Source organism: Lithobates pipiens, unplaced genomic scaffold (assembly GCF_037356315.1).
Source record: "Lithobates pipiens isolate NorthernLeopardFrog02 unplaced genomic scaffold, aLitPip1_a1.2 Scaffold_8, whole genome shotgun sequence".
Taxonomy (NCBI): Eukaryota; Metazoa; Chordata; class Amphibia; order Anura; family Ranidae; genus Lithobates; species Lithobates pipiens.
The window spans coordinates 160,590,487-160,605,857 of NW_027507903.1; the positions used below are offsets into that span (position 1 = coordinate 160,590,487).

The 15,371-nt window shown below is 42.9% G+C and overlaps 1 protein-coding gene across 1 annotated transcript in view; it reads left to right on the plus strand.

Annotated features, from left to right (window-relative positions):
- The first annotated feature begins 485 nt into the window (after positions 1-485).
- ELAPOR2 (endosome-lysosome associated apoptosis and autophagy regulator family member 2) overlaps positions 486-15,371 on the plus strand; it is a 164,312-nt gene continuing 149,426 nt past the window's right edge. The window contains exon 1 of the mRNA XM_077473410.1: positions 486-956. Within this exon, the coding sequence (XP_077329536.1) occupies positions 867-956 (90 nt within the window). The 5' untranslated portion in view covers positions 486-866. The remainder of the gene's footprint in view (positions 957-15,371) is intronic.

The following is a 15,371-nucleotide window of genomic DNA, read 5'->3' on the forward strand; positions in this document are numbered from 1 at the left end:
CTAAAACATATTCATTAATTTAAATTTGATTTGTTCATTTCTAAAACTTTTTTTGTGAATATTTGTAAAATTTTTGCTCTGGCACTCCAAATTTTGGATTCTCCTGCGCTGGTTGAACCCCAATGTTATAGGGAACCCTGGTTGAGAATGGCTGCAGTACATCAAATCATTAGGAAATGGGCATTGTATCTATTCTAGATCAGCACATGCATGGATTCTGTAGAAAAATAGATTTCTGTTGTATCCCATTCACTCCGACTGCAGATGTCACAATCGGAACTCATTCTAGTAGAGTAGATCATGAGGATGTGTCATTGTTGCAAAGGAAAAACATTAACCCTTTCCCCAGCTTTCCTATCACGGCTCTGTGCTGTGCCCCCCCCCCCCCCCCCCCCCCCCCAGTGAATGTGTGTCACCCAAGCACAGCCCAGCTCAGCCCTCCCCTCCCTCCTCCTTTTGTCTCTCCACCTTGTCATGATGTCACAGGCCGGCTTTGTCAATGCTTTTTTAGTCCAGCGATCAGGTGAAGACAGAGGCAGCAACAGCAGAGGGAGCATCCTCATCCATTGCATCTGATCCTGATATCCAGGACTCTGCTCCCTCATCCCTTCCATCTGATCCTGACAACCAGGACTCTGCTCCCTCATCTCTTCCACCCGATCCTGATAAACAGGATTCTACTCCCTCATCTGATCCTGATAACCAGGATTCTACTCCCTCATCTAATCCTGATAACCAGGATTCTGCTCCCTCATCTGATCCTGACAACCAGGACTCTGCTCCTTCCCTTCCATCTGATCCTGACAACCAGGACTCTGCTCCCTCATCTGATCCTGACAGCCCAGAGTGACTGCTCACTCATCACCATGCCATTCTTCTGCTGGACTGGATGCTTCGCGATCTGCCTTCAATTACTGCTGGGAACAGCTCTGAGCAATCTGCCCACATGCAATGAGGTGAGCCTGGCATTTCTCTAAGCCTATTACATGAGATCCATGGGAGGCAGCTGATAGTGTGCCCTATATTAGAGGACCAGCAAAGCAGCCTTTGTTGTTCATGTCTGGTGAATTGGCCATGGTGCTTGCAGGGAATGCTCTATATTTACTCTGCTCAGCAGGGCAGGGTTCTATACAGCTGGGAGAGCAAATACACCTTGTACAGCTTCACCCTATCTGCCCGATCTCCTATGATTCTGGGGCTAGGCCTTCTGATCAATGGGTTCTCAGTGTCCTTAGAAATGTGCTCTGTGTGCTATGATTGAATTCTATAATGTCTGCCTAAGCATGTCATAGTAGATTTTTTTCATTGTCATTTATTGAGGATTTCTATGTGATTCACATGTAGCAGTACTGTAAATCATCCACCCAGTGATTGGAAACCCAGGGACACATCTCTAATGCATGCCTTACAATTCAAGGAGCCGATCTTATTCTTGTAGTTCCAAACACTATTTTGTATTATCTGTACATTCTGATTAATGGAATGAAAGGAAAATCCTTTCCTCTTCCTGGCAGTGCTGGCTGGAACGTAGAGGCCAGGCTTCCTGCTTTTATTACGCCAGGGAGGCTGATGAGCTACAGGCTACTACAGACTTGTCACAGATATGTTAGACTAATTATTATTTGTAAGTGACACTGGTTTAACAACAACAAAAAAATCCATTTAAGTATGCATCCTTAAAGTGGTTTTTCAGCCCTTCCACAAAAAAAGAGTAAAAAGTCAGCAACTACAAATACTGTAGATGCTGACTTTTAATAAAAGGACACCCACTTGTCCAGGGATCCAGCTATGTCCTTACCTGGGCAGATTCTTTGCCAATCTTCAAGTCCCACGGCTCTGCCATGTGGGAAACCAGCTGTGACTCCTTGCAGCTTCACAGCTGGCTTCCCATTGTGCATGCGCAGGTGCACTGAGCTGTACAAATGGTCCCGCAGCTTTTTGGGACCTGTGAGGTGTCCCAAGAGGCTGCTGCCAAAGAGGGGGGAAAGGGCAAACTTCTGCTCAGACCGCCAAGGTTAGTGGTTGTTGACCTATAACCTAATTGGTGCCTCAAATGTGGCCCCTGACATTACCAAAGGGCTGCACATTATGTTTAATATATGTAATATATGTAATGCTTGAGAGGACTATCAGAAACTGCAGACCTAATAGAGGAAATGAGGGTCATGCTACATTTTCAGCTAGGGATATGCTGCAGAAGATGGTATGAAACTGAGAACATGTTACATGAGGCTAGTAGAGATCAACGCTATCACCCCAATCAGTGTTGTCATCACTATAGACCTCTGTGGTCCAAGGGCCACACATCATATACCAAAGGGCCCTCAGGCTACAGGTTAGGCATCAGGGGCCTAAGCGATCTGGGCGGAAGAGGTAGCAGGTTACCTGGATCGCTTTGGCCCCTGTGAATAATGAGAAGCCCTTAATAATACATTGCAGTAGAACTAGTGGAAGGGACTCAGGGAGTGCTAAAAGTCCACAAATTAGGGGTGCAAATGCTTTTCCTTGCCCTGGGAGCTGACAACCCATGCTATGCCACTGAGTTAGTACCTGTCCAAACCAGGTGCCCCTTTTGGGTACAGTTCAGCTTTAACTGAAAAAGTACCTTCTTTTGCTCTCAGCCTCTTCCAAATCTCCAAATTCCTTTTTTTTTCTGCTGCTGTGATCTGGTTTCCTGTTAGAGGGTCATTTGTTCTCCATTGTGACACTGTACGAAGGAATGTAACCACCCTCTCTTGTTTTACTCTAGAGATGCACTATAGAGCAGTACACATGACCGCAACAAACGTGCATTTGCTTGTTCCAAACGAATGGAAGCAAGGGGGAAAAGAGGAGGTTCGGGAGATCACGGAGGATGTTAAAAAGATGCAAAAGACGTCAAAAACAATTTAATGAAAAATAAATTAGAGGACTCTTAACTGCTGGATGTATATGGGTTATTTTTTGGAGAATAGGGATATCCTCTATGGCCCGTACACGCGATCAGAAAATAGTACTAAAAAAATACACGATTGTACGAAAATCGAATCATTAGTACACAGCTTTCGAGAGCCGATCATGACAGTTCACCCAATATTAACAGTTCGGACAAGCACGAACATTGTTCTCGTACAATACCAGATTGTAGGATTTTCGTTGTCGTTTGAAAATACAATACAAATACACTACAACACATTACATCACTTGCAAATTTTTATTCTGTTGTATGAAAATTTTCGGGAACTTTAGTGCATTTTTTATTTTTGATATGAGATTAGCATGGAAAAAAACACAAAAAAAAACGGACAATCAATCGTCCGATAATCTCATCCAGTGTATTAGGCATTAGGGCCAGTTCACACTGCAGCGATGCGGGAACCCTGCAAATCCACTGCGGGTTCCTGCATCGCATACAACTCGCAGGCAGTTCCCACTGCCATATGTGAACTGCTGGGAGTGTCATTAGAAAGCTAATGACGCCCCCAAATCAGTTTGCATATCGCAGAGCGAACTGCAAGTTCGGACAAGAATCACATCGTATGGGTCGAAACACCCATGTGATCCGATTCTGCTGCGGACCCAAAAAAAGAGTCCTGTGCGAGTTTGGTCTGAAAGTGATGCATTTGAGTTCGCATCGCGCAGACATCGCATGTGACTTACAATGCAGTGCGGTACGAATCACATCCAATGTCGGACAGCACAGCAGTGTGAACCGGCCCTTAGTGTCAATTCTTTATTTTTACTTTACTTTACTTTATTTTGAGAAACAACACATACCCATTGAAAAATCAATGGTTCCATGTTACTGGCAATACAAAATACAGTTGTCATAGTTTGTGTTGGTGTGTTTTTACAACGGGAAGGCAAAGAATAAACATCAGATTCTTTTTCTATATCAAACAACAGAAAATATTTTATACATAGGAGTAAGTGAGAAAAAATATTAGTTTTATTGCACTAGAGTGAAACATGATGAAACTGATCTCCTTGGTTCCCATTTATAAAGAATAATGAAGCCTGGGCATGTCAGAGACCTCCATCCTATACACATGGGCTTATTCAGGACACTGCGACCTGTAGTATTCACTTGTACAGGGTTGGCTTGCACAAGCTAAAATCTGATTGGCTTTTGTTACTGAACTTAAAGCGGGAGTAAACCCGCAGATGTTTTTTTTTTTTCTACCAGCAAAGGAAAAGGCATAATGAGCTAGTATGCACCGCATACTAGCTCATTATGAAATACTTACCTTAGAACGAGGCCCCGACATCTGGTCCGATCCACACCGAGGGAGCTGACATGCTCCCTCGGCGTTACTTCCGGGTTTAGCGGCTCCGGCGCTGTGAGTGGCCAGAGCCGCGATATCGTCACTCCCGTGCATGCGCGCAGGAGATTTCATCCCGGCCTGGTCCGGCCACTGCCGGGCTTTCAGCCGAGAATCCCCTTGTGCACCAAGATATTTTTTTTACCTACAGGTAAGCCTTATTATAGGCTTTCCTGTAGGTAAAAGTCAAAAAAATGAGTATACAACCACTTTAAAGCGTTGTGTGAGCTGTTGGCGATATATAAATCGTGTATAATAATATAAAAATAATAATGTCATCATTGCTGTTTGCATAGGGTACATTATTCAGGCCGTGATAGTGAGCGTGTAGATATAGGATCAGAGAGACTGGGGAGGAAAGATTCAATGTTTGCAAAATAAGGAGAAAATTATATAGAGACAACTAGGAGACAATGGTTTTGTCCACAGTTTTCACATTTATAAATACTCTGCAAAGTGAAACTAAATAGGAGTGACTATTTCATTATTAGCCGCTTAAGGACCGCTGTGGCAGAGTGGCCCTTTAGTGCAAAATCACTTACCTGTATGTGATTTTTTTTCTTCTGCGTCTGGGGCGTGACCCACTCCCGCTGTGATTGGACACAGCAGACCCAATGTCCGCTGGGCTCTCCGATCGTTTCTGAGGCAAACGGAACGGCGGTCTGCCTATGTAATTTTCAAAATTGTCTGTCTTTTTTTTTTGTTTATAGTGCAAAAAAATTAAAACCGCAGAGGTGATCAAATACCACCAAAAGAAAGCTCTATTTGTGGGGAAAAAAGGACATCCATTCAAAAGAAAGCTCTATTTGTAGGAAAAAAAGGACATCCATTTTATTTGGGTACAGTGTTGCATGACCGCACAATTGTCAGTCAAAGTAACGCAGTGCCGTAACGCAAAACAATGGCCTGGTCATAAAGGGGGGTAAACCTTCTAGAGCTGTGGTTAATCAGCTGATGCACTTGCGGTGTTCTAATGAGGAAAGTTTGCATTGACTGCATCCCTTTGGAAGTGATTAACTCTTTGTGAGTATCTCACCAAAAATGTAATTATTGTTGCAGAGGATGCCTAAAATTTGACTTGTATCTTAGTGCAGACTACTGGGAAACTCAGCCAATCACACAAGCAGGAAATTACATTTCTGGGGGTGTTTTGTACAGCAACTGTGTACAGAAGGCCTTGCATTGAATTTTACAGAAAACAACAGCACTGCATTTTGAAAAGGAAAGGTCATTTTTAATAACACTAAAGAGGAGGTCCAGTCCAGTCCAGTCTTTTGCTTTTAAAGGTACAGTAGAGATCGGGGGTCTTTTGGACCCCAGATCTCTCCATAAAGAGTATCTGTCATGCTTATTTATATTACAAGAGATGTTTACTTGTCCTTGTAATAGGAATAAAAGTGATAAAAAAACTAATGGGACAGTGTAAAAAAATAAAAAAATAAATTAAAAGTGCCCCCATCCCTCCATGCTCACACACAGAAGTGAACACATACATAAGTCAGTATATGTTGTGTTTGCACCACTCATGTGAGGTATCGCCGTGAACATTAGAGTGCAATAATTCTAGCACTAGACCTTTTTTGGAACGCTAAACAAGTAACCTGTAAAGGCATTTAAAGCGTCGTATATGGAGATTTTTAACTACCATAGTTTGTCACCATCCCATGAATGTGCACAATTTTAAAGCGTGACATGTTAGGTATCTCCTGATTCAGCGTAACATCATCTTTCATATTATACAAAAAAATTGGGGTATATACTGTGTTTTTTTTGTATTTTTTTATTATTCATTAAAATAATTTTTTTCCAAAAACATACTGATTTATATTTGTAAACTTACATGATGACTGTACATCCAGTTATCTGAAGCTGGCTAGACACTAGTATAATTTAATTAAAAAAATTTAATTTAACGAAAGATTGTTCAATTTTCTAATCGTTATTGGGGTCAAATCGATGTTTGTTTTTATCTGCAGTGGTGAGAAAATTTAAAGGAGCATGATGGAAATTTTTTCTTTTTAAACAAACAGTGTATGTGGTTTTTGTTGGAGAACTAAAGACTTTTTTTTTAAATTTTGGATAAAGTAAGAAAGGTTATAACCCCTGTCAGTTTTTTTTTTTTTTTTTGCCTTCTAAGGACATTTTCCTTCACTTCCTGTCCCACAGTCAAAGCAGTAGGTGAGAGAATCTCTGGATGTTACTGGGATCAACAGAACTAGTGTCACCTTTGGGAGATTTCCTCTCTATTGGTTTTCTGATGACAACCCAAAATTTGGGGATTTACTTTTACTTTCGATGATAAGGGTAAACAGGACAAATAGAGATTGTGATTCTTTCTAACAGGGGCAAGGACAGCAAAAAAAATGGACAGGGCTACCGATCCCTCTACATTTTATCCAAGACTAAAAAAAAAAGTTTTGCTTTTACTTATACTTTTTTAATGCCTTGTAAGTTCCATGAAATTAATATTTTCATGTAAAACTAAAAGCGTCATTGCTCTGTGAGAGTATACAAAGCCAAAGGATAAATTCTTTAGCCAACCAACAATCCTTTTTGTTTCTGGATTAAGAGTCTGTCTGTTTCTTAGGGCTGGACAAAAATTCTAATTTAATCTCTGCTTATCTACGCTATTTAGGTGTTTGCTTTGTGACCGGTTCCCATGTCTTGTTTGTAATGGTATTAGATCTATAAAGTCTAATAGGTGCTGCTCTGCATTTCTTTTTACACTTAATTGCAGGCAGGAGACAGAATAACATCAGAACAAAAGTTGCAGCCACAAACAAGTCTAAATTTCTTTGAGAACCCTTTGCCATTTTTAAAATCCAGTTAAATCCGAATTCTTAACCTGGATATACATTAGAAATTACATTTGTACAAACATTTGTATGACAATTCTCAAGACATATCATGACTTGACAAATGCATTTGGAAACAACTTCAAAATGTAATTTGCTTTTAATGTGCAATTTTGGGACGAATAGACTTTTCCCAAATAAAAAACACATACACTGTTAGGCATTAATTTGTTCAAGAAAAATTTCCATTCTGCTTCTTCAAATTTTATCGTCACTGTAGTCAAAAATGACAGATTGCTTGACCCTCTTAACAATTAGAAAATTTAACAAACGTTCTTAAAACAAATGATTTTAAACAAAAATCTACTAGTGTATGGCCAGCTTTACATACAGGTGCATCTCCAAAAATGAGAATATCATCAAAAAGTTAATTTATTTCAGTAATTCAATTTAAAAAATGAAATATATATCATCAAAAATCAATATCTCAGAAAATTAGAATATTGTGAAAAAGTTCAATATTGTTGACTCATGGTGTCACACTCTAATCAACTATTTAAATTAAAACACTTGTAAAGGTTTCCTGAGCCTTTAAATTGTCTCTCAGTCTGGTTCAGTAGGTTACACAATCTGCAAGACTGCTGACTTGACATTTGTCCAGAAGACAGTCATTGACACCATCCACAAGGAGGGTAAGTCACTAAAGGTCATTGCTAAAGAAGCTGGCTGCTCACAAAGTGCTGTATCCATGCGCATTAATGGAAAGTTTAGTGTAAGTTATAAGTGTGGTAGAAAAAGGTTCACAAGTGTAGCGGATGACATTCGGGGCCAAATGTCACACTCTTTGTAAATTTAGTTTTTGCCTCAGGACGTTACAGTACTGAGGGTTAATTGTGTAGGTAAGCCTTAACACCAGTCTGGCCAGGTCATGATTCATGTTCTGCCTGGTTATTTGAGCGGTGAGGTGCACATGCGAGAACCAGGCTTGGTTGGATGTTTGGGTATGGCCCTCTCGGAGCCAATCAGCGGGAGTACTGGGCCCGCTGAGGAGTCTGTTCAGGGTTCCGGAGTTGTTCGAGAGACCCGTGTGGTTTGTTCTGGTTCCAGGACCGGGGTAGCCCCGTGAGGGGTCCCGGTCATGGGGTGTTTCCCGCAACATGTTCCTGTCAGTGGCCCCCATTAGACCCGACTGGTCTGGGGTAGGGATCCGTCTGTTCCCGAGTCTCGGAACATGCTGGTCCAAGGCGCTGTAACTGGGGGAGGATTCAGAGTGTCCGGGTGTGCTCTCAGCTTGGAGGGACACCACAGCTCGTGCAAGTGACCGGGGGAGGACTCTTCAGAGGAGGGCCGACAAGTGGCATCCTGAGAAGTGCCTGGTTACTGAGTTGGGAAAGACATTGACGAGTCCACACTTTTCCAGTACCTCAAAGGAAGTGGGAAACGTTCCAGGTACGGTTGGAAAAAAGGTTCCTGTTTATCTTCAGTTGATTGTTCTGAGTCAACGTGCTGACTGCCATGACCTCTGGCTAGAGATCTGTTCAGCCTTGAAGTACCCAGCTGCGAGTGGCTACTCTCTGGGTGGAAGTAGAGACTTTGTTAGACCTGCAGTTCAAGGTACCTGCGTTCTTCACCCGTGCCCTTTGTTCCCAAAGAGACTGTGTTTTGTGAAAGTTCTACTGCAAAATAAAACCTTTTGAAAGGACTTTATCTGTGTCAGTGTACAGGTCATTGGGTATCAACCCTGGGAACCCCTAGATGCTGAAGAGCAGGCCAGGAGAAGGTAACCGGTAAGCCCATTACGTCAAGGCCTCCCTGCAATGGTTTATGGCCGCTACACAAGCAACAGGGATAGCTGCAGCCTTGAGAGGATTGTGAAGCAAAGACCATTTGAGGGGTAAGATTCATAAGGAGTGGACTGCTTCAAGAACCACCACAAACAGATGTATCCAGGACATGGGTTACAACTGTCACATTCCTTGTGTCAAGCCACTCCTGAACCAGAGACAACGACAGACGCATCTTACCTGGGCTAAGGAGAAAATGGACTGGACTGTTGCTCAGTGGTCCAAAGTCCTCTTTTCGGATGAAAGTAAATTTTGCATGTCATTTGGAAATCAAGGTCCCAGAGTCTGGAGGAAGAGTGGAGAGGCACAAAATCCAAGTTGCATGAGGTGCAGTGTAAAGTTTCCACAGTCAGTGATGATTTGGGGAGCCATGTCATCTGCTGGTGTTGGTCCACTGTGTTTTATCAAGTCCAAAGTCAGCACAACCAGGAAATTCCCTCTGCTGACCAGCTTTATGGAGATGCTGATTTCATTTTCAAGAAGGAATTGGCACCTGCCCACACTGCCAAAAGTACCAATACTCGGTTTAACCACTTGCTTACTGGGCACTTAAACCCCCCTCAGTCCCAGACCAATTTTCAGCTTTCAGCGCTGATGCACTTTGAATGACAATTGCGTGGGCATACAACACTGTACCCAAATGAAATTTTTATCATTTTTTTCCCACAAATAGAGCTTTCTTTTGGTGGTATTTAATTACAGCTGGTAATTTATTTTTGCTAAACAAACAAAAAAAATGCAAAAAAAAAAAAAATCATGTTTAATAGTTTGTTATAAAATTTTGCAAACGGGTCATTTTTCTCCTTCATTGAAGTGCGCTGATGAGGCGGCACTGATAGGCTGCACTGGTGGGCACTGAGGGGCTGCATTGGTGGGCACTGATAGGCTGCATTGGTGGGCACTGATAGGCTGCACTGGTGGGCACTGATAGGCATAGTTAAGGCGGCACAAATAGGCACAGATAAGGCAGCACCGATGGGCACAGATAAGGCGGCACTGATGGGCAAAGATGGGCACATAAGATGGCACGGATGGGTGGCACAGATGGATGGCACGGATGGGTGGCACGGATGGGTGGCACGGATGGGCACTGATAGGTACCACTGATAGATGGGACTGATGAGCACTGATAGGTGGCACTGATAGGTGGCTCTGATAGGTGGCACTGCTGGGCACTGATGGGCGGCACTGCTGGGCACTGGTAGATGACACTGATGGGCACGGATATGTGGCACTGGGGTGCAGCACCTTTGTTAAGGCAGATTGTGTGCACTGCTGGGTGGCACTGTGGGCACTGCTGGGTGGCACTGTGGGCACTGCTGGGTGGCACCGACGGGGGGCACTTACTTTTTTTAATGTGGCACTTGCAGGGCAGGTGGGCACTGGCAGGGGGCAGGTGGGCACTAGCAGGGATGGCCGTGATCGGGACTGATGTCCCGATCACGGCCGCCGGTGATCGGCTTTTTTTTTTCTCCTCGCGCTGTCAGCACGAGGAGGAATAATAGCCGATTACCGGCTCCGTTATATCACATGATCAGCTGTCATTGGCTGACAGCTGATCACGTGATAAGGGGTAGGGATCGACCCCTTGCACGGATCGGTGATCAGGCGAGTCTCGTAGACTCGCCGATCACAGAACGCGCCGCGCACGCCCCTCAGGGGGCACGCAGGCCACTCGTGCACGGGACGACGTCAATAGACGTAGTCCTGGAAAAGGAGATCCGCGCTGTAGCCATCATTTGACTATAGCGCGGATCTCAAGTGGTTAATGATAATGGCATCACTGTGCTTGATTGGCCAGCAAACTCGCCTGACCTAAACCCCAAGAGAATCTGTGGGGTATTGTCAAGAGAAAGATGAGAGGCACCAGACCCAACAATGCAGATGCAGAGCTGAAGGCTACAGGGTGATCACCTCCATGCCACTCCACATTAATGCATTAATTCATGCAAAAGAACCCCCTCGACCAAGTATTGAGTGCACACTATACTGTACATGGACATACTTTTCAGTAAGCCAACATTTCTGTTTTTCTATTGGTCTCATGTAATACTCAAATTTTTTGAGATACGTAATTTGGGGTTTTCACTAGCTTCAAGCCATAATCATCACAATTAAAAGAAAGAAATGCTTGAATTATATCACTCTGTGCGTAATGAATCTATATAATATATGAGTTTCACCTTTTGAACTGAATTACTGAAATACATTTTTGATGATATTCAAATTTTTTGAGATGCACCTATATAGATATATATTCATTAAAAATATTACATTATTATTAAATGGTACTAGTTTTAAAGGGTTTGTAAAAGCAACTTTTTTTTTTTTAAATAGCAAATATGTTATACTTACCTGCTCTGTGCAATGGTTTTGCATCAAGCAGCCCCAAACCTCTTCTTCTTGGATCTCCAGCTGACATTGTGGGCCACTCCTCCCCTGCCGAATGCCCCCATAGCAAGTTGCTTGCTATGGGGGCACGCATATGTGTCCGTTCCCAAGCCCCGCTCTCTGTGTTCATAAGACACAGAGAGCATGGCACAGCCTAGCCTCCGCTCCCTCTCCACTGGCTTTAATTGACAGCAGTGGGAGCCAATTGACAGCAGTGGGACAGCAGTAATTGGGTATGATCCTAACCACCCTTTCTGGATACAGTATACCACTAGGGGTCATTCAGCTCAGAAGATTAGGGGCCCTACATCGCATGATTGGTGAGTCTGCAGGGGGCGACACTCAGAGATAGGGTGAATGTAACAGCGGGATCTGTTTTTTTTTTCTACTAATGCCGGTGACCAATATTTACTTTTTTTTTTCAAGCTGGCCTAGCTGGAGTTGGCTTTAATGTAGGGAGTAGAACTGAAGCTCACGTGTCTGACTTCTGCATAACCTGCATCTTGGCCTTGCTGTGTCAAGCTATGTCACTGGACAGGACAATATATATATTTATATATACAGTATATATGTATGTGGGTGTGTTTTGATTTTAATATATTGTGTACATTACACCGTACTTTCAATATATATATAGATTAGCAGACAATCAGTAATGACACCACATAATTACTAATTATGTACAACACTAATAACATTTAGGCCAAAGTAGATAAATCATAATACATTCATGTTTCTTATTCCCATGTGATAACCTGGATTAAAAGGATACGATGATAAAGTATTCATCCAAAATAAAGCACTATCCTGGTATTTATAGCCTGAACCTACGTCATACCACAAACATGCCCCAGTTCTTGCTTTAAAAATAGAAGCCTTATAATATTGAATAGTACTGTATTCCAGTTATAAATATCACCAAACAGAAAAATTTTGCTTAAATATAGTGTTGAATATTCCTGACCTCATAAGCTTCCAAAATCTGCACACTAGCCATGTCAGCTGAGGCACTTGTGATAAGGAAGTATGCAGGAAAGATGTACTGTTCATAATATGGTTTGCATTTCGAAAATCCCTGCATGGAAAGTATTGGTGGTTAATACATTTTACGTAACTGAGAAAACTGTGGTAAACGGGTTCAGATTTGTGGGCTACCCACAATGGTTGGGCCTTGGACAGCAAACCCACTAAAATAGGCATAGACTAGCCTGTTCCCTAAACAAATCAGTTGTTTGGGCACAGAAGTATCACTTACTCTATTCATTTCTGCTGGTAAACTGAACTCTACTTCTACAATTAGAGGGGAGCATGTAATGGTCTAACAGTATTGCTATAAACCTTTCCTTTCTGCTGGTAATTTCCCTCTTCCTTCTGTAGTTTAGGGCTTGAACTACAGGTAGTGTATCCCAATAGCTTTTTAGAAGTATGCATCATAATGTTAAAGTAGAAATAAAGGCAAAACTTGTTTAGATCGAGTAAGTGTAACTCCTGTCTTTTTTTTTTTACCATCCCTGTCCCCTTGGGGAGATTTCCCTTCAAAGTGAGGGAATCTATGCTTGTCTCCAGGGTCTCCAGGGTCACCAGGGTCCCCGCTTACATTTTCTAGTGACAACCCAACATTTAGAATTTTCTTTGACTTTCTCTTTCGGTGATAACACTAGAACAAATAGAGCAGATTAAACTTCAGCTTTAAGGGTAGGTGATCCCATGAAATGCCACATTTGGCATGTCATTGTTTGGGGGGGGGGGGGGGGGTGGGGGGTGGGGGAGCGTAAATCCTCTTTTTTTGAGGGTTCCAGCTCCCACTTCCTCCTGGCACACCGTGGCACTGGAAGGGAGATCACCTCTCCCCCCTCCCTCTCGGCAATCATCTGGGACACGTCACAGGACCCAGATGATTGCCCGGCCAGTCACGGAGTGCAGCCGGGTGCCCACAGTGACTATGACGGCGCCGCAGAAAGGTAGAGAAGATGAGCGAGGCTTCATTCCCCCAGCATCGCTGGACCCGGGGACAGGTACATGTCCGATTATTAAAAGTCAGCAGCGGCAGTATTTGTAGCTGCTGACTTTTTTATTTTTATTTTTTAAGCAGAACACCGCTTTAAGGGGGGAGCACAGAATGCAATAAAAAACGGAAAGGTGTTCTAATCCCTTTCCAATCTATGCAAAAAAAAAAAAAGATTTGCCTTTAGTTATACTTTCATGTGTAGAGCGCTACAATAAATTGCTTTGATAAACCACAATCAATTGAAATTCTGAAATATTTTGTTTCTACAACTACATGATACTTCTAATCTTAGAATGAAATCTAAGAAAATGAATCGGAGATTTGCTTATTGATTTAGCTAATTGATACAAAGTAAAGAGTACTGTGAAATGAGCAGTCTCCTGAGGTTTATTCTTCTATATCCAAAATGCCTTTGGTGTTTTTTACCCTTTTCTTTATAATGTTCTTCTGTGTGCTCGTTCTTAGAAAGGAAACGTAGAATAATGTTTAAACATGCCAAGGTTTGATAATAAGCACTTGAACTTTGTATTAGTGACTTATCCTCTAAATCCAATGCAGAAATACTCATTTTGTATAGTATTCATGACACTTCAATTACGTGTTGGTAATTTAAAGTGGTTGTAAACCCTTACAACACACTTTGACCTACAGGTAAGCCTAGATTAAGGCTTACCTGTAGGTCCAAGAAATATCTCCTAAACCTATACGGTTTAGGAGATATTTGCCCGAAGACAGGCACCGCTGTCTACGGCGCATGCGCCGTAGACAGCGGCGCGCAGGCGCACTGAGCGCGGCATTTTCAATGACGGAGCTGCCGCGCGAGTCGGCTCCCGTGCGCATGCGCGGGAGTGACGTCATTGCGGCTTCGCCGAATGACAGCGGCGGAGCTCCGAAACCCCACCAAGAAGATGGATGCGCCGGACTACAGGGGACAGCGGTGACTTCGCTGGCTCCTGTGTCAGGTAATATTTATACAGCGATCCGTGCTATGAAAAAGCATTGATTACTGTGTAAATGTGACTGGCAGGGAAGGGGTTAACACTAGGGGGTCATCTAGGGGTTAAATGTGTGTCCTGGGAGTGATTCTAACTGTGGGGGGAGGGGACTAACTGGGGGAGGTGACCGATCGGTGTCCCTATGTACAAGGGACACACCATCGGTCTCCTCTCCTCTGACAGGACGTGGATCTGTGTGTTTACACACAGAGATCCACTGCCCTGCTCAGTTACTGGGCAAGCGCTGGTGCTCGGGGGAGATCATGGGTGCCGGACACACCAATCAGGAATTTTAATTCTACTCTCTGTCTGGACAGTGCTGATTGGCCCTGTGCCGATCACATGCACCCTTCCAAGAGAAAAAAATACTCTCTAGCAATACACCCCAAACTGAGCATGTGCAGTTTGCCCCCAAGGCTCTGTTCTATCAGGAGATGATTTGGGGACTGTGGAAGAAGGGGAGGAACAGAGAAGACAGGATCAAACAGCCTTTTTACACAATGCATTAGTGAGTATAACAAGTATGTTTTACTGCATATACAGACAGATTTTACTGGTGAGGGTTTAGTAACACTTTAAGTAGGGGCACAAGGAACACGTTACAGTGATAATAAGTAATGTCTCCTGTGCTGATTTTTTTTCTTTACTAGGTTTAGGCTTTGAATGTGGTGGCTGCATACGTTTTTTTCTTTTTCTTTTTCAATCACTTTTTCCCTTTATTTTTTACATTAAGTGATTTTGTGAGACATGCCCTTCCAAGTGTTGGATGACAATACTTCTTATCCCTTCTGTATCAGGACAGCAGAAACAAAACAGGTCTACAGAACCCTGCCCTCTCCTATTATGTATAACTTAGAGGGGCATGGTTATGCAGTCCTCAGAGATAGCTGAGAACAATATTGTTGATAGCAGTAACGCGAGTCACATAGTCGGGAAGTTATCTCAAAAGATTTCTGGCAAGCCCTACAGGTATGTTTTCTTAACATTTCAAACAGATAAAATATTAAACAGTCCAATCGGGACCAAGTGAGAGGAGT